Raw genomic sequence first — 23262 nt, forward strand, 5'->3', positions numbered from 1 at the left:
TTTCTTTGGTTTGTCTATTTTTGACGTTTGTACTTGGCATGTTTTGAAGATTGGAATGACGAAGGCATTTTATTCTACTATCTAAACACTTTATCCTTTGTTACCCCTTTGAGCCTTATTTATTTTCTTTCATACCCCTCTTTTGGAATCAGTAGCAAAGTTCAGAAACACAGATACAGAAGATAAATAAAGAAGATAAAAGAGGAAAAAGAGAAGAGGAAAAGAGAAAAAGGAATTGAAAAAAAAAAGTAAGTAAAACAAAAGAATGAGAAGAAAAGAGAAAAAAAAGAAAAAAAAAGAAAAAAGAGAGAAAAGAAGAAAAGAAAAAAAAAAGAAAAGTACAAAAAACAAAGCAATTCCTATGTCATGAACTACATTCGACCTGATTCCTTCTAAGGATACGTAGGCAGCCTTACGGTTCGGTCCCATCAAAATAAAAATTCAAAGTTCCCCAGGCAAAGAAACTGGGGCAGAAGTTGTGGTCTTTGTAAAAGATCTGATTCCAAAAGTTGTAATTCTGAACCCTTTTAAGATGTTTTGAGCCTTTATGATATCCTTTCTTTCTAACCCTGTCCAAAAGCCTACATTACGGTCTAAAGAAAGACCTTCCGATCAATCTTTAAGAATGCCAAGTCAAGCAAGTTAGATGTATGATTCACATCAGGGGCAACACTCCGTTCTACACAAGGAAAAATGAATAAATGAGAGAGTATTATTGGTGAAAACCCTTACGGGCACCGTAAGGCAACGGAAAGTTGAGAGAAATTAAAATGAGAGAGTCTTATTGGTGAAAACCCTCACGGGCACCGTAAGGCGACGGTGAGTTTGAGAGATGAACAAATGAGAGAGGTTTGTTGGTGAAAACCCTTCAGGGCGCCCACAAGCCGAGCAAGGTTGTTGACTTTGTAAAGAAATTGGATTATGGGAACCCCGGGCATAAAGTATGAAGACTGAAAGGTGATTGACTGAATGGATAGGCTGATTAATCCGAAATGCATGTCATGATCATTGATGCTAGCTGCCTCACTCAGATAAGTCTCTTTTCCTTTTCTTCCTCAAACAGTCATCCTATTTCGAATTTTCTTCTTTGTTCCTAACTCTCGAAGTCATTGCATTTCATTTTCTTTTGGGTCTACTTCTCTAAGGTTTTCCCAATGTTAGCCTTATTAAGCAAGTAAGAAAGGACTTCAAAGCTTATTACCAACTTCCAAATTGCACAAAGCAAGTACGGCCAAAGCATACTAGAAGTAGCATGATGCAAAATAGAAAATAAGGTGTTAGTGAAAGTTCAAGTGGTCGAGTGGTTTCGTGAATTTTGGGGAAAAAACAGAGGTTCAAATTGGAAGGACAGAAATGTAAAACAGCAGGTTGAGTGTAGGGCACTCAGGTCATTCAGGGTCCTGTGGTTGAGGTTCAATCAAATGGTCAAACAATTCTTTGCCAGTCCAAGGCAGCTAATTAGAACAAAGCATGGCAGTGGAAAGGCCACCTTCAGCAAGAATGCCGCAAACTAACCACCACATTTTCAAACTGATAAGATTTTCTTTGATTGAAACAGGGGCAGGAAATTTCAGTTGTTCCGGAGGAACCCTCCATAAGGAAAGCATGTGCCAGACAGGTTCGGCTATAAATTTTCAGGACCCTCCTGGATAATGAGACCTAGTTAAATTTCAAGACCTTCATACATGACAAGATCTGACGTAAGTTCTACCTTTAGGAAATATAATTTAGCTTTAAAGTTTTCACTTTTGAGATGAGATTTAATTTGAAATTTTCAAGATAATGGGATTTAGCTTTTAAATTCTTAGAGCTCTTTTGATAACAAGATTCGATTTACACTCACAGATGTTCCCAGTACCAAACTGGGGCAGAAAAGTTTCTTTTGTTTTGTCTGTTTTGTTATAATGGCAGGCGCCCACCTAGAGAACAAGGGAATATAGTTCAAGTTTTGGCAATCAGGCGTCCACCTGGAGAACAAGGGAATACAGTTCAAGTTTTGGCAATAAGGCGCCCTCTGGAGAACAAGGGAATACAGTTCAAATTTCGGCAATCAGGCCCCCACCTGGAGAACAAGGGAATGCAGTTCAAATTTCGGCAATCAGGCCCCCACCTGGAGAACAAGGGAATGCAGTTCAAGTTTTGGCAATCAGGCGCCCACCTGGAGAACAAGGGAATACAGTTCAAGTTTTGACCGCAGGCGCCCACCTGGAAAACAATGGAATTCATTTCAGAATTCAATTCGAGTCAGCAACAAAAGAAGCTCGCCTCGAGAGTGCGAGTCAACAGTTCAAGATGCACAACAGAACTGCAGAAACGGCAAGATCAAGTTTGAATATGTCTAGATAGGATTCTTATAATTCATAGATCATAGTTTAGCCTAGATTCTTTTTATTTTGCCTCGGTGTAATAAGGAGTTCAGCAAGCAGTAGCAGCAGCAACAACAGTGAAATCACAGCTTCCCGGTAGTCCCAGCTACCAAAATTTTCCGAACTACACTGACCTGAATTCTTTATGGCCAAGGATATGTAGGCAATCCTCGGAAGCAAGGTTCGGTCAGATCTTTCAAAAATGCTTCCCACGGAGTATTCAAACGGGCAAAAATAGCTCGTATCCGCTCACTTTTTTTTTGCCCAAAAACTCTTCGTGTTTTCGAGCAAAGAAGGGCAATTGTGAGCACGTGATTTTTGTCCTATGTGAAATACTCCTACAAATTAAAGAAATGGATTTTTTCCAATTGTTTGCAATTTTATAGGATTTTTGTAGGAATGTTTTTGTTAATTGTTTGCATTTCTGTGCATGTTTACTTTTATTAAAATCATGAAAAAATACCAAAAATACCATGCATTGCATTTAGATTTTGTTTTCATATTTTTAGGATTAATTAGTTAATTGATTGCTTTACTAAATTGAAAATCACAAAAAATGGCTCATTTTTACATTTTTGTTTTTAATTCTTAGATTAGTGATTTTTCTCTTTTAACTTAGGATCAAGTAATTGTTATAAATATTATAATTAGATAATTAGTTTCATTTTACAATTTAGATTAATTTAGGATTTTAATTTAGGATTTTTAATTAAAGAAAAAAAAACAAGGAAAAAGGGAATTGGAAAAAAGGCTTAATTTAGCTTTGAAATTGGGCTGAATTTATGCCCAAACCCGCTCCAAATCCAAGCCCAAATCTAGTCACCCGGTCCAGACCCCCTTTTAGAATCAAACGACCCTATTTGGTCCTCCCTCGTCACAACCGTTGGATCATTACTATCCAACGGCTCGGAACTGGGTGTTCACTTAGTATATAACTGTCCTAAACGGTCCCCCCCTTCGAACCCCTTCACTTTAGCATCCACACAAACCCTAAAAAACCAGCCGCCCCAAATTCCCCGCCGCTTCCGACGTCAACCACCCACCGGAAATCGCCTCGCGGCAGTTGCGGTGCTCCAAACCTCCCCAAATTGATACCATGCAACTCCTGTCCCCTCCTCTTCCTAAATCCATCATTAATTTTCCCAAAAACACCCTCAAATTCTTCGAATTTCAGATCTGAGAATTGGAAGAAAAACCCTAATTCTTCTAACTCCGACTCTTTGCCTCCCAGAGCTCGATTCCACTCAAGACTCGTGTTAAGCAATCGTTCTCGTTGAGAACCCTTGATTAATATGATTTTTTGGTTTGTTTTCGAGAGTCACAGCCTCTTGACCAAGCCATTGTACCCCGCCGAGTTCTTTGCCCTCCTTGTTCGTTGGTTCGATTCAGTCACTAAGCTCTTTCCGATTAGCCAGTACCTCACCTCTTCCTCTTTGGTTTTTGTTCTTTGTTTGTTTTCTGATTTTTCTTTTAATTTTAACCATCTGTTTGTCTAAATTTGTCTTTGTTATTTATTTGTTCGAATTAGTCGTTATTATCTACTTGCTCGAATTAATTAGGTTTTTGTTTGTTTGGTTATATATTTGTTTAGATTAATTTAGATTCTTAGTTGTTTAGGTCAGAGTTAGCATGATTTTCTGTTTTTATTCTAGTTCTTCTTGCTTTTCTATTTCTGTTTCCTTTATTTTAATTGCATAATTTAGATTTTAGGGTTTTGTGATTCAGTGATTAAATGCTCCATATCCGTTCTTCTTTGTTGTTTGTCTCTTAGAGTTAAGTTGTGTTTAGGATTAGTCCGGATTTTCGGATATTCAATGCCCTCGGTTCAATTGCATTTCTGTTTATTATTTGATTTGTTTTCCAATGTTTGCTTGCTCTGATTTTGTTTGCCATGATTTGTAAGTTGTTTGAAACTCCTATGGTCTTAAATGAACAAATGAAAACTTAGGAGGTTAATTTGGGAATAGAAAATAGGATTTTCAGATGAGAAGCTTCTAGAATTTGGGGCAGCTGGCTCAATTTTGGCCAGCACCAATGCTGAAACCAATCAAAAGCTGCCAGCTGTCCCAATTCTGTTAAAAAAGATGCTGTGTGAGGGAATAATTCCCATTCTGTTTCTGTAGCACATGTCACTCTTAAGGGCTATATATAGACCCTTTCCTTCACACACAAATCAGAGATTCAGACCCTAGAAAATACACAAAAGTTTCTGCATTACTTTCATTAAAAATTGGTTGGAATTGTTCCCTGATTTCTCTTTTAGTAAGAACTTAAAGCTTTCGTGGGATTTCTGGACTTCTGGTATAAAGATGGTCTAAAGAGGTTGAACATTGTTGTTGACTTGCTGCTTTGCTCACTTTTCTGCTTATGCTGAAATCCTTAATCCATTTTTGCTTTTGTTCTTGATTTCCAGGTATGTTCATGAGCTCGAAGTGATAAAAATGGGCTTGTAATCTGCTGACTTGGAATTGGATTCACTATATTTATCTAGCTCAAAGTTTTCTATGCTATTGTTCATCATCATCTAGAATCTATAACTGCTTTAGTTCTTGCTTAAGTACTGTTGATACAGATGTTGGTATATTTGTATGGTTTAAACATTTAAGCTGATTTAGTTCATTCATAGGTGGTTTAACAATTTCTTATACATAGTAATTGTAATTATTTGGGACTTTGTCAAAGTTTGTTGAATATTCATTCATATGTTTGGAGTGTTAAGCATGATAGTATGTGTACATCAAATGTTAGTCCATGAATGAATCTCAGAAAACTGATCTCCTGCTAATTAATAGCAACAACATGCTTATTAGAACCATTGTATATGTAATAATATAGTTAATGAGTAGTTTCATAATCCAGGTTCATTAACAGTAACACAATGATTTAAAGATTTAGAATATGGTTGTTTAGTGTTGTGATTTTCAGAATTTGCATATTATGTTGTTGTGTGTGAATTATAGTTAGTTGGGCCTCATTAAGGCCTTAATGTTTGAAGTATTCTTGCCAAAGTTTAAGGTTTGGATCCGGCCCAAATGGGGCCGCCTGGATCGTGGCCAGGCTTGTTTGGCTTCCAGTATTTCCGTTTCTTTTTTTTTGGGCTCAATCTCGAGCCCAACCTTCATCAGCATGTAGTTTCCCAAAATAGCTTATTTTTTAATAGTGCAGAATTGGGCCTGGATCTGTTGGCCCACTTGAAATAGGTGACCGCCTGCCTGGCTTCACTTCTGGGCTCGATCTTGAGCCCAGTTTTCTTTCAAGTAGTTTTGGGGTTTAGGCTCAAGCTAGATCTTGCTTAAATAAAAAGGACTAACATCTTATTCTAGTTATTTACAAATCAGTAGTTGTACATTAAATTCCGGGTTTAGTTTTAAAAGATGAATATCCTAGTTTTGCTTTAGGCGCGCATTAAATATATCATCGTGAGTGTGTACACGTTCGCGTGACATGGTTACGATTTTAAAAATAAAATCGGAGTATGTGTTCGCGCAACTTTGACTAAACTTTCTTAATAATAATAAAGCGTTATTAATTGTGGACACGTTCGCGTGACATGATTTTTGACACGCCAAACAAATGGGTACACGTGCGCGTGACCTATTTTAAGATAATTTCTTAATTAAAAAGGCAAATGCACATAGGTTCTAAAATAAGCAATTAGACAATTTAATTAGCCAAGTATGATCAAAGCGACTGTGCTAAAACCACGGAACCCCGGAATGCCTAACACCTTCTCCCGGGTTAACAGAATTCTTTACCCGGATTTCTGTGTACGCAGACTGTAAATAGAGTCAAACTTCCTCGATTCGGGATTTTAAATCGATGACTTGGGACACCATAAAATTATACCAAGTGGCGACTCTGATTTCGAATAAATAATCTTGTTTTGATTGTCACTTAAATTGGAAAAACTCCCTTATAACCCTTCCTGGGGTAGAAAAAGGAGGTGTGACACCGTCTATTGTTTCTAACTCATATGCACCTTTTCCTTCAATACCTCGAATCTTGTAGGGTCCTTCCCAATTTGGGCTCAATTCGCATTGGCTGCTTTCGTTGATTGAAAAACCTTTTTGAGTATGAAGTACCCGATCTTGAAGTACCTAAGATGAGCTTTCCGATTGTAATATCGCTCAATAATTTGCTTCTGCACTGCCATCCTTATCAAGGTTGTTTCTCTCCTTTCTTCAAGCAAATAGAGATTTATTCGCATCTCTTCCTCATTTGACTCTTCGGTTGCTTGGGTGTATCTCGTACTTGGTTCACCTATTTCAACTGGAATTAAGGCTTCGGCACCATACACAAGTGAGAATGGAGTCTCTCTCGTACCTGTTTTTGCCGTTGTTCGGTAAGCCTATAAGACTTCTGGTAACACTTCTGGCCACTTACCTTTTGACTCCTCTAATCTTTTCTTCAAATTATTAATAATAACCTTGTTTATTGATTCAGCTTGTCTATTAGCCACAGGGTGATAAGGTGTCGATGTTATCCTCTTAATCTACCAACTCTGAAAGAATTCCATGATTTTTGCGCCTATGAATTGCGGGCAGTTATCACACACGATTTCTTTTGGTACTCCAAACAGGAATATGATGTTTCGCCAAATGAAGTCCCTGACTTCTTTTTCCCGCACCTATTTGAAGGCACTTGCTTCTACCCACTTGGTAAAATAATCGGTTAGTACTAGTAAAAATTGTACCTTTCCTTTGGCTTGGGGTAACGGACCCACGATATCCATCCCCCACTTCATACAAGGTCATGGCGCAATAACCGTATGTAATAACTCTGCTGGGCGATGCATATTGTTACCATACCTTTGGCATTTGTCACATTTGGCCACAAAGCTTTCTACCTCTTCTTCCATTTTTGGCCAATAATATCCTGCTCTAATTAGAGTTTTTACCAAGGATCTTCCTCCTGCGTGATTTCCACAGTGTCCTTCATGTACTTCTCTCATCACATACTCTGTTTGAGAAGGTCCGAGACACCTTGCTAAAGGTCCACCGAACATTTTTTGATATAAGTTGCCTCGATCCAAACAATAACGGGCAACTTTTCGTCGAAGGGCCTGAGCCTTTTTCTTATCTTCAGGTAGAATCCCGTACTGCAAAAAATTAACGATCTCATTTCTCCAATCCCACGTTAAATTATTGAAATTTACCTCGTTTTTATCTTGCTCAAGTGCCGAATGAAACAAATGTATTACAGAATCATTTTCTTCATTTGTCACTTCTGCAGCGGATGCAAGATTAGCCAACGCGTCTGCTTCGACATTTTCTTCCCTGGGTATTTGTACGATTTTCCAAGATTGGTATTGCCTGATCAAATCTCGTGCCTTTTCCAAAATATTGCCGCATCCTCGCCTCTCTAGCTATATAAGTCCCCTGCATTTGATTAACTACAAGCTGCGGGTCGCTTTTAATTATCACCTGCTCTATTCTGAGTTCTCGTGCCAGTTCTAGACCTGCAATTACAGCTTCATATTCTGCTTCATTGTTAGTGATGGGATGGCACTTTATGGCTTGCCTTATAGCTTCTCCCGAAGGTGGTAGAAGAATGCCTAAACCCGCTCCTTTAACATTCGAGGAACCATCAGTAAATAGGGTCCAAGTACCTGGATTAAACCCGTTAAATACCTGCAGTTCCTTTTCTGCTTCTGTTACCATCCCTGAGCTGAAGTCTGCTACGAAATCTGCCAAAACCTGTGATTTTATCGCAGTTCTAGGTTGATATGTGATATCATATTCATTTAGTTATATGGCCCACTTGGCTAATCTACCTGATAATTCTTGCTTATGCAATATATTTCTTAAGGGGTAAGCGGTCACTAGAGAGATAGGGTGACATTGAAATAAGGCCTTAATTTTCTAGATGCCATTATTAGTGCTAAAACAAGTTTTTCTAAATGAGGATATCGAGTTTCAACATCCAATAAGGACTTGCTAGCATAACAAATTGGAGATTGTTTACCTTTGTCTTCTCGAACTAACACTGCACTTACCGCCATTTCTGACACAACAAGGTAGATGAGTAGCCTTTCTCCATCCTTCGATTTAGCCAGCAATGGTGGGTTTGACAAGTATGTTTTTAGATTTTTGAGTGCTTGTTGGCATTCCTCAGTCCACTCAAACTGGCTTTGCTTTTTTAACACTGAAAAGAACTTAAAACTTTTCTCCGAAGATTTAGAAATAAACCTTCCCAATGCTGCTATCCTACCTGTCAACCTCCGCACCTCTTTTTTGCTCGTGAGTATATCCGATATTTCTTCAATGGCTTTAATCTGTGCTGGATTTACTTCAATTCCTCGGTTAGAAACAAAGAAACCTAAAAACTTACCTGAAGACATGCCAAATGCACACTTTTCGGGATTTAACTTCATATTGAATTTGCGAAGAATCTGAAATGTATCTGACAAATGTTGGATGTGATCCCCCGCCTATGTTGACTTGACTAGCATGTCATCAATATAGACTTCCATGGTTTTCCTTGATGTTCTTGAAACATTTTTATTACTAACCTTTGGTACGTGGCTCCAGCATTCTTTAGGCCAAAAGGCATGACTTTATAACAGTAAGTCCCCTGTCTGTAATAAAGGAAGTTTTTTCCTCATCTAAAGGATCCATTTTATTTGATTATATCCTGAGTAGGCATCTAAAAAACTTAACAATTCATGTCCTGCAATAGCATCAATTAGTTGATCTATATGCGGTAAAGGAAAAGAATCTTTAGGGCAAGCTTTATTCAAGTCAGTATAGTCTACACAAACTCGCCACTTACCATTCTTTTTGGGTACCACTACAGTATTAGCTAGCCAATTAGGATATTTTACCTCACGGATAGACCCGATTTCTAAAAGCTCCTGTACCTCATCCTGAATTACCTGGTTTTTGAAGGATCCTTGCTTCCTTTAATTCTGTTTGACAGGTGGATACGTTGGATCTTCATTCAGCTTATGGGTGATCACCTCCGGTGGTATACCTGTCATATCTGAATGCGACCAAGCAAAGCAATCCGCGTTTTAAAAATTCAATTAACTTACCTTTCATCTCTGGGCTCAAGTTACTTCCGACGTAAACTTTTCTGTCCGGCCAATGTATAAACAACACCACCGCTTCGAGTTCCTCAATTGTTGTTTTGATGTTTTCGTTCTCTTCTGGCTCTTGAACAGTATCAGGCCTTGAGTCTACATCCGTTTGTCCATCTTCAATTGAGGTTTGAGTTGTTAAACTCTCAACTGAATTCTGTAATTGCTATTTTTCATCTGCAACGTCATTTTGTATGCTTGAATCTGCCACTGAATTGATACTTTTAGAAACCTGTTGATCACCACGGATTTGCCTAATTCCCCATTGCAAAGGGAACTTAATAACTTGATGTAAAGTAGACGGAACAACATCTATCTCGTGAATCCAAGGTCTGCCGAGGATCATATTGTACGCCATGTTCATATCTATTACTTGATATTTCATATCTTTAACTACTCCTTCTGCGAATGCGGTGAGTATTATCTCCCCTTTTGTAACAATGCTTGAATTGTCAAATCCAGATAAGGTGCGTGCTTTGGGCACCAATTTGTCATCAGCTTGCATCTCGTTTACCACTCTTAAAACAATGATATTTACAGAGCTACCTGGATCAATCAAAACTCGTTTCACATTAGTATCATGTACAAATAAAGATATTACCAGTGCATCATTGTGCGGGATCAGCACGCCATCTGCATCATCAAATGTTATACTGTCTTCTTCCAAAACTTGGCGAACTCGCTTTTCGTAGGTGACTGTAATTTTTGACACCTTTTTTGCAATTGTATATGTCACACCATTGACCTCCTCCCCTCCGCTTATGACATTAACCGTTCGTTTTGGTGACGGAGGTTTTGGCGGCTCCTGTCTATTCTTCATATATGCTTGCTTACCCTTCTCACTAAACAAATCGGTTAAGTAACCTTGATTTAACAAGTGTTCTACTTCACCTTGTAATAATCTGCACTCTGTTGTTTTATGACCGTGATCATTATGAAAATCGCACCAGAAATTTGGGTTTCTTCTGTTGAGGTTCGATCTCATTTCTTTTGGCCACTGCACCTTATCTCTCAGGGTTCTTAAAACAGCTACTAACTCAGATGTGCTAACATTGAAACTGTAACCACCAATCTTTGCTTTTGATCTTCTGTCGCTGTCCCGTGTGTCTCGCTCCTTTCCAAACTTGGATGACGAACCCGCGTCTCTGTCCCTTGATCTGGAACCGTACCTCGGGTTCTCCTGTTTAGATCGTGAATCCCTTCCTGCTGGTCCCATGTAAGGCTCGTACCTTTTCTTACCGGACCTTTTTTCAGTTTCTGGTTGTCTCGAACTTATTCTTTCATCCCCCAATGACTGAGTGATAGTATCTTCCTCTATCCGCAGCTTCGTGCTATACTTGTTGTAAAATATCATTCCAAGTTATTGCAAGGAGTTCTCGTTAACTTTCTTTGAGTCTCCTTGTGGCTTCTGAGCTTTTTTCATTTAGGTTACTTGCAAATGCCATAGCCGCCCAATTATCAGGTACACGTGGTAACATCATCCTTTCACGCTGGAATCTATCTACGAATTCCCTCAGTAGCTCCGTATCTCATTGTTTTATTTTGAAGATGTCTTCCATCCTCATTTCGACTTTTTAGCTCCCGAGTGTGCTTTTATAAATGAATTTGCAAGATCAGCAAAAGAATCAATAGGATTTTCAGGTAAAAGAGAATACCATGTTAGTGCTCCCTTTGTGAGTGTTTCACCAAATTTTTTGACCAGCACTGATTCAATCTCTTGCTTGGTCAGGTCGTTGCCTTTTATGTCAGTCGTAAATGCAGTTACATGATCTCGTGGGTCAGTTGTCCCATCATACTTCGGGATATCGGGCATCTTAAACATTTTTGGAATCGGCAAGGGAGCGACACTTGGTTTCCAAGGTTTTTGAGAATATTTATCAATATCCACTCCTTTAATTACGGGTGGAACACCAGGTATCTGCTCTATGCGTTCATTCTGCTCATTGAGCTGCTTCTGCAAAGTTAGTACTAAACTTTGTAAATCAGAATTAATTGGGATACCTGCCCTTCCATCTCGAGATTCGCTGGGAGTTCCTCCACTGCCCGAATTGGCGAGTCTTGAGCGTGGATTCTCTATGGTTGCTGTGTTGTTTGGAGGCGGAGTTGGTGGTACAGTTGGTAATCCGCTAACGAAAGCTTGAATAGCGTTGTTCACGTGTTCTACAATTAGTTGCTTCAATGCATCATCAACAATTTGATCTTCCCCTTGGTTGTTATTCACATATGACGTTGATCTGTCAGGTGAGTTTTCTCGGGTGTGTCGAGGAGAATTTTTGGGTGAAGGGATTGGAGTGTCATTCTCTTATTGATTCTGTTGGTTCAACTGGTCTTGTTGGTTTTGTTGGTTTTGTTGGTTGTTGTCGTTAGCAGTCGACATGATTTCTTGATAGAAAAATGAATTTGGAAAGTGAAATGGTTATCAGATTCCCGGTAACGGAACCAAATTATTTAACCAAAAAATAGGGATTTCGGTCAAAGCCTATTTTTAGAAGTACTCGGGCTACTGATAATCAAGAAATTCAATATTCTCGCAATAAGAAAGGAAATTAGAGTGTGAAATAGCAAAGTAATCAATAGAAAGCAAAAGAAAGTAATTGTATTCCAATAATAATCAGAACGTGTTTGTACAAATGATATCTCTTTCCCTTTTATAGGAATCTATAAGTACAACGTCTTTCCCCTTTTATGACCGAATCATTATGAGCATTAATGATATTAATGAGACGTTATAATTGGTAATCGTAACTGTTCATGGAGATTCTGTAACGTTTGAGATCATTCATGCTCATTAATTGATGATTCATGAATCTTTCCTTTTTACTGTCTCGATTCATTCCGCCGGTACCTCTTCATGTAACTATTTAAACTTGATCGACCATATCTTCCCCTCTCGTGGGTGATTTGCTCGTATCTATTACGACTCATGCCACTTTTAATGCATCTCTCCAGCTGTTGCTTTCTCAATGATCCACGTGTCTTGTCATATCAGCTAGTCATACAAATCCACGTGTAATATTTATTTTTACCAATACATCTAGTATACGCCAGTCAGTAATACTAGACCCAAAAAAACACAAACATTCTACTATGCATTTGCCCTAACTACAAAATCGATTAACTAACATGTGACAGTTTCTTGCCTTCCTTGAACATCCTCATGTGCTGATCCTTGCCTTCATTTCATTCTTAATCTGACTACCACAAAACTCGATGGTTAAACAAATTTGTCTAAAGATCCTCCAATTCCTCCCTTGCCAGGTGTAATAGATCATAGCTCCAAGAATAGCTGCTTCAACTTCTTTTCGAAACTGTTTCCAATGCCTTCTCCTTATTCATTGTAATGTTTCAGATACATTCTTTGTAGGAATATGAATACCAGACAAAGTAACTAGATCAATTCTTAAGTTGGTAATCCATTGGCATTCTGCAAATAGCTGCAAGTGTGTCTCCAGAACATCCTGCCCACATAAATAGCATGCAGTATCTCCTGAGACATGGATATGCAACTTCATCAATCTCTCCTTACTCAGCAGTTTTTGTTGATTTGCTAACCATAACATAACACGCTGCCTTGGCAGCATAAGCCCACTCCAAATCAGCTCTGCTTCTCGGAACTTTGTACTCAATTCAGGCATAACAATGTAGCTACATGAAACAGAGTAAGCACCACTACTAGTCAGCTTATAAATGTTGCCCGTGTACCAATGTGCCATTTTTTCCTTTAGCTCATTCAACGTCTTCCAATACCAGCTACAATCCATCGGTGGATTGTGAGCCCATATGTCCATACAAGTCTTCATATTGTGTGTGTGTGTGTGTGTATATATATATATATATATATATATATATATATATATATATATATATATATATATATCATGTGCCCATTTGACCTATAACACATCCTTTTTTGTCAGCAATAGCCATAATAGCTTACCTATAGAAGCCACATTCCATTACTTACAGCCTTTGATATAAAGCCCACCAAAATTTCTTTGGTTGACAGACTTTTTCCCAAGCAACTAAAGACATTTTCCTATGATCTTTAGTGCTACCCCATAAATAGTCTGCAGTTCCTATCAATTGCTTTAGACACACTTTGAGGAAGTATAAAAATAGCTCCCCAAAAGTTATATACAGAAAAAAGTACAGCATTGATGACCTGCAATCTACCAGCATAGGAAAGTAACTTGGAGTATCCAGTGTTGATCCTCATCATGATCTTCTCCACTAACTGATGACATTCTACTTTGCTCCACTTCTTTGAAGATAGGGGGAGTCCAAGGTACCTCATAGGTACTGAGCCAAGGGAGAACCCAGTGGTATCCAAAATTTCATTCTTCAAATCCTCTTCTATCCCAGCTAAAAATATATGTTATTTGTCCATATTGGCCACTAAACCTGAGACAACACTAAAATGATTGATAGCTTCTATCATTTTGTGTATAGACTTTATGTGCCTTTACAGAACAACATTAAGTCATATGCAAAATAAGATGAGTTACCTTAGTGCTTTTACACATAGGATGATATTGAAAGTCAGGCTGGTCACCCATTTTCCTCAGTACTCTTGATAGATATTTCATAACCAACACAAAGAGAAGGGGAGACATGGGGTCTCCTTGACTGAGTCCTCACTTTCCTTCAAAATACCCATAGCCTTCTCCATTAACCTTAATAGTGAAAGAAGTTGATGTTACACATAGCATAATGAGCTTTATAAATGGTATAGGAAAGCCATATCCTCTGAGTATCTCTACTAAAAAATCCCAGCTAACCATATCATAAGACTTCTTAAGATCAATTTTCATTAGACACATAGGTATAGTCTTCCTATTATAATCTCAATAGATCATGGTATATTAGTACATTGTGTATGAGAGATCTCCCTTTAATGAATGCAGCTTGGTTGTCAACAACTAATACAGAAAGTGCTTCCTCGATTCTCTTACTGTTACTTTTGAGATGCATTTGTAGATAACATTACAGCATGATATTTGTCTAAATTGACTGGCTAGCTGAGAATTTTCCACCTTTGTAATCGGGGCAATAGTTGTTGAGTTGATCTGTGTTAGGAGTTGGCCATTGTCAAAAAATTCCAGAATTGCATTAGTCACCCTCTCTCCTATAATGGGCCATGATTCATTGTAGAACTCACTTCCATATCTATTTGATCCTGGACTCTTAGTTTCTTCAATGCTAAACATTGCTTCTTTGACTTTAGCAGCTGTGTATGGCCTAACCAGCTGCAGCTGTTGTGATGTAGTCAATGTATGTCCATTTTTTATAAAGCTCTGAAAAGCTGAGATTCTGTTAGTCCCTTCTGTCCCTAGTAACTCCTAGTAATACTCTACAAATACATCTGCTATCTCTAATTGATCTGTCACCATTCTACCAAGCTTATCTGTTAACTGAAGAACTACTTGTTGCAATTTCCTGTGTTGATCGCAGAGAAAAAATATCTATTGTTATCATCATCCAGTTTAAGCCATGTGACTTTACTTCTTTGTTGGAGGTGAACCTCAACAAGATAGGAGGACCTCTTGAACCTTTGAAAGGGATCCTTCTCTGCCTGTTGTATCCTTGTATCAAGAGGATTACTATGCATTTCTGCTTGTATCTTTGCAAGAGCTAACCTATCTTCATCTGCCTTAGCTACAATGTCACTAAAATGCCTTCTGCTGAAATTTTTGAATTTAGCCTTCAACATTTTCATCTTCTTCAGAACTTGAAACATATTATACCCCTGGATTGATTGCATCCAGCCTTCCTTCACTACCTCCAGGAAATCTGGATGTGAAGTGCACACATTAAAAAACTTAAAAGCAGGCTTGTTCTTCCTTTGTGTACTTTATGGAGTCAATTTTAAAGGGCAATGATCATCAATACTTTCTGTAGGAATTATGCTCGAAAACTAGCCATGCTAAATTGATGAAAACCCAGTCATTTCTTGACATAATCCTGCAATCCCCATGCCTATCATTTCAAGTGTATCGACTACCAATTATAGGGAATTCAAGTAGTCCACAATTTTTAATGCACCTATGAAAATCGGAGATCTCACCATAGTAACAGGTGTACCACCTATCCTATCCTCCAGATTTAAAAAATAGTTAAAATCTCCCACCATAATCCAATGATGTGTCATTCCATTAGCTACTCCTTCCAGATAACTCCATAAACTCCTCCTCTCCTCTTTAGTATTATGTGCATATACAAATGTCATTATGTAAGTAGTTTGTAAACTCACATGGTTAATTTGACATGTGATTGCTTGCGCACATGATGATAGGCTATAATTACGTATTTTAGTCGATTATTACACTCTAATTTACTGCACTTTAGTTGAGTTTGCACTTTAATCGCTAGTGTTTTGCACTAATTGTGTGTTTTATACGTCGTAGGAGTGATTCCGTGCTATATAGATGTTATGGAATGAATTCAAGTGATTTGGAGCTTTGAAGTCTGAGTAAAAGCTCAAGGAATTAAGCCGGGATCGTGTTCAGGGGTCAAATTTGATAGTTAAGAACAAACGAAGTCTCGAGTAGTCATATTGTGCACTGTCTAGTAAAATAGACATAACTCTTTGCTCTGAACTCCATTTGGGCTATATAATATATGGTTGGAAATCCAACTCAAAGGGCTACAACTTTTATGTTTTACGTTTTTCCAAATTCCAAACGAAACAGGGTGAAAAACGCGGTCGAAACCGCGACAGCGGACCTAGACGCGGACTGAGGCAGTGCACTGGGAAAATACCGCGCCCGGACTGCGACTGCGAGCGTCCAGACCTGAAAAATTGTCCTTTTTCGCGTAGGAGAAGGTATAATTGTTTGGGCTCGACCCTACTTGGTATATATACATGGAAAAACGGTATTTTGAGCAAGTTGGACACACTTTTGACATAATTTAGACCTAAGGAGGCTAAGGAGACCGGGGATTCAACCTAAGGAGTCAAGAACACACTGGGAGCAAGGCAGAGAATTCTTCTACGAGTTTTTCACTTCCTTCTTCCTATTTCCATTATTGGTTATGACTTTCAGTATTGTATTTTTGCATACTATTATGAATAGCTAATTTATTATCTAGGGTTTTGATGGAACCTTTTGGAGGATGAATTCTTGTTATGTTTTTATATAATTGAGCCGTTGGATTCTCTACTTGTTCAACTACGTGTTTGTTGCTGTTGATTGAATGGCCATCAATTGACTGTGCCTATTTAGTGTGTACTGCTCGAGAGAGAGTACATATTTAGGTAGTTGTTGAACAACGTCACTCCTAACGTATGTGAGAAATCAATACATTGGGCTTAAAGATAGGTTTAGAAATAACAAAGCCTTGACGTGGTCATAGTGAGCGGTTAGATGAAGCCAACTAGTTTAGTTCGAGAGAATATGTCTAGTAAATTGTTGTAGTTGCTCAAGAGAGAATTACAACACCTAAAGTGCTCACGATCAGTAGAGAATACATCCGCGAAATTGTAGGGAACATAGCTGTAAGGATTTCGACAATTGAGGAAATCATAACTCTAGACCTCCTTAATTTAATCTCCAACCCTTTGTCTCGTTAGTTGATAATTTTATCGCTTTGTAGTATTTGCTAGTTAATTAGTTAGAAATATAAATCTCAATCTTTATAATTTAGAAAATTGTTCAAACTTGTCTTATTAGTGATATTAAACAGATATAGCTAAGCCTTAGTTCTTTGTGGGATTCGACTCCGGACTTTTAGACTGGATTATATTTGCAGCGACCGCTTATCCTTTTTAGGACTAGAGTTACTAGAGTTCGGCGTGATCAAATTTTGGCGCCGTTGCCGGGGAACTAACGGTGTAGCTGTAGGTGTACATATTGCTAGGTTGCAAGTTTGAACTTTTATTTTTGTTTTGTTGTATTTGATTTTTTTTTATATTTTTGTTTTACTTGTTAATTTGAGAAACATGGCATCCTGGAATTATGGGAGTTTGGATGTTGGTAATTCTACTTTTAATCCTCCTTATGCATATTGTGAAGAAAACCACCCATGGCGAAATTATCAAAATATTCCCGAGAGCGAGTTATGTGCACCAACTCAATCTTATGTGTGGAATGTATGTGATATGTGTGGTGGTCAAGATGGTCACTTTTATGGTTGTGCTTATATTTCTTATCTTCCCCCAACCCCTTACTTTGATGGTTCTTTTTTTTTTTGTGAAGTTAATAGGAACAAAGAACCCAGGGATGATGACCTGAAAGAGATCAAGGATATGCTAAGGTGCTTTGTGGAACAAAATAATGAGAAACAACTGCACATACAAAGTCAAGATGTTGTTATTCGCAACCTGGAGGCACAAGTGAGTCAATTAGTTGAGGTAGTTAACGCTCAACAAGCCAATATTGTGGATAGTAGCCAAGAAGATCATGAATTAGATGCCGAAATTGAGGTGCAAATGGAGGAGGTCAGAGTAGAAAACCAACAATCTAACCAACTAGAATTTGAGGATGGCGATGTTGAAGAAGTGAGACTAGAGTCAGCCAAGGACATTGAGGATATAAATTTTGTTGACTCTAGTATCATTGATGTTGAGGATGCTGAAAGTCCTGAAGTTCATGTGTGTGAGCGCATTGGTCCACACTCCAAGCATTTTTTCAACTTTTTTTTTGGATGATGATATGGAAATAGAGTCATCCGAACCAATTGAAGAGTCAAGGAATGAGGAACAAGGTGCATATATTTTGGAATTCTTCTTGCCAGAAAGTCAGGATTACATACCTCATACAAAGGCCAAGGAGTGCAGAATACTACATTATTTCCTTGGGCCAGTTAGATTTGTTCCACCGCCCCAAGACCATAATCATAAGCTTGAAGCAAAACCTGGGGTTCAATTCATAAGCTCGAGGTGGAGGCAAAAAGTGATTCGCGTCATGCTGCGACGTTAAATCAAGCACTTGTTGGGAGGCAATCCAGCTTTATTGCTTTCTTTTATTTTTTATTATTATTTTTTTAATTGTATTATTTTTGTAGTGTCAATTTTTTATTTTCCAGGAGCATGGAAAGCAAAGGTATTGGAAGGATGCAACAACAAACCAGATGGTTGAAACTAAGTGTGAGGTACCCGCACGAAGGACCAAGCTTGGGAGAAGTCTGAGTGCCCCATGAGCTGCTAGTGCTTCGGCCTTTGGCCTACCAGGGAGTCTCTTTTACCCTTTTATTAGTTATGGTGTGCATTGGGGACAATGCACAATTTAAGTGTGGGGTGAGGAGATTGTCTAGGTGACTTTCTATGCTATTTTAGTTGTGTTAGTTTAATTGAATATTTTTTTAGAAAAACGAAAAAAAAAGATTGGACTTTTCCTGACGATGGATCTATTAGACAATTTTCTTGAGGGATTTTAAGTCTAAAGAAAAAGATAAAAAGATTTTCTATTGTTAGGTAGTGTAGCAATTGCCCCTTGGTTTTTCTTTGTGCCGCGGTTCTTTTCCAGGGGTTTTGTTTGAATCGGGTGTAGTTAGTTTCTTTTTTTAAGAGTAGGAGCTAGTGTGAGATGAATTGAATTGCAGCGATATCTCTTAACTTTGTTACGCCTTAAGAATAGTAAGTACTTTGGTTGTGACACTTAGGCTCAATTTTGACTCTTGTATAAGTATCTTAAATTGTATGATCTTAACTTTGCTTAACTGCTTTGACTAGAGTGTCTTGATGAAACCAATCCTAAGTGAGTTATGTGCCATGTGTGTGTGAGGTTTGGGTGTTATTCTGTGAATTGCATTTGATGCCTAGAACTTGTCCCGTGTGTTTGCAAAGCGAAATAGTAGTTTTGTTCAGTCTTGGAAGTGATATAGGCGTTTCTTTGTTGAGCCAGATATGTATATTTTACCCGCCTAATTGTTATGTATCGTAGTTAACCCCTTTGAGCCTGTAATCCTGTTTCTTTGGCAACCACATTACAAGCCTTACCCATTTGTTTGAATTAACGATCTATTTGAACCATTGTAACCTCTCATGAGCACTTGAATTGTTTATGAACTGTGTAAAAGTTAAAGTGTGGGATGGCTAATTTGGCTTTTGAGTGGAACTAATAAAATAAGGAGAAAGGAGCACTGTTTTGAACAAGTAAGAGCCACTTAAATTGAAAAAAAAAAATAGTTGTATTGCTGTGAAAAAAAAGTATTCCTTGATAAGTGGTAACTCTTGATGTAATTGTGCTTAAAGAAGTATGGGGTAATATACATTGAGGTGAAGGTGGAGTTTGGTTTGACATAAGTATGTGGTTTGAATGTTAAAATATATGTATTAAAGTGCTTAGGGAGGTGTAGTCACTCTTATATCTAAATGTATCCTACCCGTCCCGCAGTCTACATTACAACCAAATAAAGTCCTACTTGATCCTAGACTGAATGAGCTCGATTAGTAGAGTAGTATACTACGGGCAAGCCTATGGTGCATCTTTTGTGGCATATGAATGTTATTTCTGAGAGTGAGTGAATTCTTTCTATCTTGAGTTCCTAAGTGTTCTTAAATTTTATTGTGTGGAACTACTCTCTTTTGTTGTGTGAGGGCACTTGATTCATGAAGGAGAGGTAATGTCAGTGACCTCTATGTTAGAGTAAGTGGGTGAGTTGTAAATCATGCGTGGTACTTGTGAGTCAAATCTTGAGGTGAAGATGTTATGCTTTTGTGCTTAGTCTATTTTTAAGTATTCTTGGTGTGACGAGTTAGGAGAATTGTTTAAAAAGGTCGTGTCTATATAAAGTGTAGTTTGATTGCTCGAAGATGAGCAATGGTTTAAGTGTGGGGTATTGATGATAGGTTATAATTACGTATTTTAGTCGATTATACACTCTAATTTACTGCACTTTAGTTGAGTTTGCGCTTTAATCGCTAGTGTTTTGCACTAATTGTGTGTTTTATGCGTTGTAGGAGTGATTCCGAGCTATATAGATGTTTTGGAATGAATTCAAGTGATTTGGAGCTTTGAAATCTGAGTAAAAGCCCAAGGAATTAAGCCGGGATCGTGTTCAGGGGTAAAATTTGATAGTTAAGAACAAACGAAGACTCGAGTAGGCATATTGCGCACTGTCTAGTAAAATAGACATAACTCTTTGATCTAAACTCCATTTGGGCTATATAATATATGGTTGAAAAGCTAACTCAAAGGGCTAAAACTTTCATGTTTTACGTTTTCCCAAATTCCAAATGGAACAGGGTGAAAAACGCGGTCGAAACCGCAATAGCGAACCTGGACGCGGACTGAGGCAGTGCACTGGGAAAATACCGCGCCCGGACCGCGACCGCGAGCGTCCAGACCTGAAAAATTGTCCTTTTTCACGTAGGAGAAGGTATAATTATTTGGGCCCGACCCTACTTGGTATATATACATGGAAAAACGGTATTTTGAGGAGGTTGGACACACTTTTGACATAATTAAGACCTAAGGAGGCTAAGGAGACCGGGGATTCGACCTAAGGAGTCAAGAACACACTGGGAGCAAGGCGGAGAATTCTTCTACGAGTTTTTCACTTCCTTCTTCCTATTTCCATTATTGGTTATGACTTTTAGTATTGTATTGTTGCATACTATTATGAATAGCTAATTTGTTATCTAGGGTTTTGATGGAACCTTTTGGAGGATGAATTCTTGTTATGTTTTTATATAATTGAGCCGTTGGATTTCTCTACTTGTTCAACTACGTGTTTGTTGCTGTTGATTGAATGGCCATCAATTGACTGTGCCTATTTAGTGTGTACTGCTCGAGAGAGAGTACATATTTAGGTAGTTGTTGAACAACGTCACTCCTGACGTATGTGAGAAATCAATACATTGGGTTTAAAGGTAGGTTTAGAAATACAAAGCCTTGACGTGGTCATAGTGAGCGGTTAGATGAAGCCAACTAGCGTAGTTCGAGAGAATATGTCTAGTAAATTGTTGTAGTTGCTCGAGAGAGAATTACGACACCTAAAGTGCTCACATCAGTAGAGAATACATCGACGAAATTGTAGGGAACATAGTTGTAAGGATTCCGACAATTGGGAAAATCATAACTCTAGACCTCCTTAATTTAATCTCCAACCTTTTATCTAGTTAGTTGCTAATTTTATCGCTTTGTAGTATTTGCTAGTTAATTAGTTAGAAATATAAATTTCAATCTTTATAATTTAGAAAATTGTTCAAACTTGTCTTATTAGTGATATTAAACAGATATAGCTAAGCCTTAGTTCTCTGCGGGATTCGACTCCGGACTTTTAGACCGGATTATATTTGCAGTGATCGCTTATCCTTTTTAGGACTAGAGTTGGGCGTGATCAGCACACATGGTTAGTAAATCAACTTTAAAACACTCATGTCTCCAAGTCACCCAAACTCTCCCATTATAATGTTCAGCTAAGTTTGTGATATACCCCCAACCACCAAAAAGTTTGCTGGCTAGTTGATCCATCATGTTTACCTTTATTTTAGTTTCCAATAATCCTATCAAACTAATATCCTCTTTATTTTTGTTTGTTAGGAGCATTCATGCCCCAAACATTCCAGCACATGAGATTATCCATGCTCAATGGGAGAGTTTGGCTTCCCTCTCACATTCATACCATTATTGTTTATTTCATGCACATTCATGCCCCTAACATCCTCTTGCACCAGATTTTGGAAAGTATTTTGATATTCCTTGACTCTCCCCTTACTAGCATTTTGTGGTTGCCTGTTTGTATGCTTAGCAGTACGTTGAGGTGTGACCCATCCTTCCTTTTCCTGTGTCTCCTTATCCTGTGTCTCCTTTATTTGATTAGTCCCTTGAGGTATTGGTATGGTCTTTTTCCTTGGCACCTTCCCTGTACAGACTACATTGGAATTAGCTTGTGTATTTTTATCTTGTGCTTGCCCTTTAGGAGGAGGCTGTTGCACTTTCTTAGCTCTGCATGCTTGTTCATCATGGCCATATTTCTTGCAAATTTTACATAGTATTGGCTTCCAATTATATTACACTAAAGGTTGTGATTGTTCAACTATTTTTTCTTGTTTAATGTTGGAATCAAAAAAATTATATAAGATGATTCAAAAAAGATATTACAGTGTCACACACGTAGAAGTTGAACATACGATGTAAAGTAATTTTTGAACCCTTGGCTACTATATTAGAATTCTTGTAGCTGAAATTCTGGTGATGATCAAAATTTTGTAATAAAATCTTAACGGTTACTATAATTGTGTGCTTTAATATTTTGCCCGGCATGATTTAAAATTCTGGCAATCGAGCAAAATCTTGTCCAACATACTTTAAAAAACTAGTGCAAGGTTATTTTCTCAATAGGATAAAAAAAAAATTAAAAAAAGATTCATCCAGCATCATTTCTAGTTTATTTAAGCGTTTAGATGAGCGACTACTTATATTAATTCTTCCTTTTTAAAAAAAATAAGAGGAGAGAAAAGACAATGGTGTGGGCTTGAATCCATGAAAAAGGAGAAATATTGAAAATAGAGATTGTTACACAAATAACCAACTGGATTCATTGTTTATTTTTTTCTAATCAATATACATAAATTATATATAATTATATAATATTGTACTTAAATTATATGAAATTTTATATATGTTGGCAATCTTTAGTATAAGTGATTAGGTGAGTGAGGTTAATTCTTCTTAGAAAAGAAGCGAGAAAACTAAGAGAAATATATATATTTTTAGCTGTTTCCAAAAATATAGTAGATAAAATATATATTTTTTGAATTAGTTTCTGCCACCGGTCAATTTCCTATTTTGTTAAAAGACAATGGGGTGGGCTTGAATCCATGATCTTATATGGGGCTCAGACTAAATATTCTTGGCCCAAAGAATATCTAGG

At 37.8% G+C, this 23262-nt stretch overlaps 1 protein-coding gene across 1 annotated transcript; it reads right to left on the bottom strand.

Moving 5' to 3' along the window:
- Positions 1 to 9610: 9610 nt before the first annotated feature.
- Positions 9611 to 10660, bottom strand: LOC109219642. Its single transcript, XM_019384116.1, has 3 exons — positions 10183 to 10660; positions 10046 to 10077; positions 9611 to 9949 (listed from the first exon to the last, which is right to left on the bottom strand). The coding sequence occupies exons 1-3, from the start codon at positions 10658 to 10660 to the stop codon at positions 9611 to 9613; spliced, it is 849 nt and encodes a 282-aa protein (XP_019239661.1).
- Positions 10661 to 23262: the final 12602 nt, after the last annotated feature.

This window comes from Nicotiana attenuata, unplaced genomic scaffold, assembly GCF_001879085.1.
Source record: "Nicotiana attenuata strain UT unplaced genomic scaffold, NIATTr2, whole genome shotgun sequence".
Taxonomy (NCBI): Eukaryota; Viridiplantae; Streptophyta; class Magnoliopsida; order Solanales; family Solanaceae; genus Nicotiana; species Nicotiana attenuata.

Excerpts from the sequence above, each read along its gene's own strand:
- LOC109219642 (XM_019384116.1), bottom strand. The coding sequence starts at position 10,660 with ATGGGACCAGCAGGAAGGGATTCACGATCTAAACAGGAGAACCCGAGG. Across the intron at positions 10,078-10,182 it reads CGGAGGGGAGGAGGTCAATG|ATGGCGTGCTGATCCCGCAC; the intron begins GTGTGACATATA and ends TTGATGATGCAG. Across the intron at positions 9,950-10,045 it reads TCCCGCACAATGATGCACTG|ATGCAAGCTGATGACAAATT; the intron begins GTAATATCTTTA and ends GTGGTAAACGAG.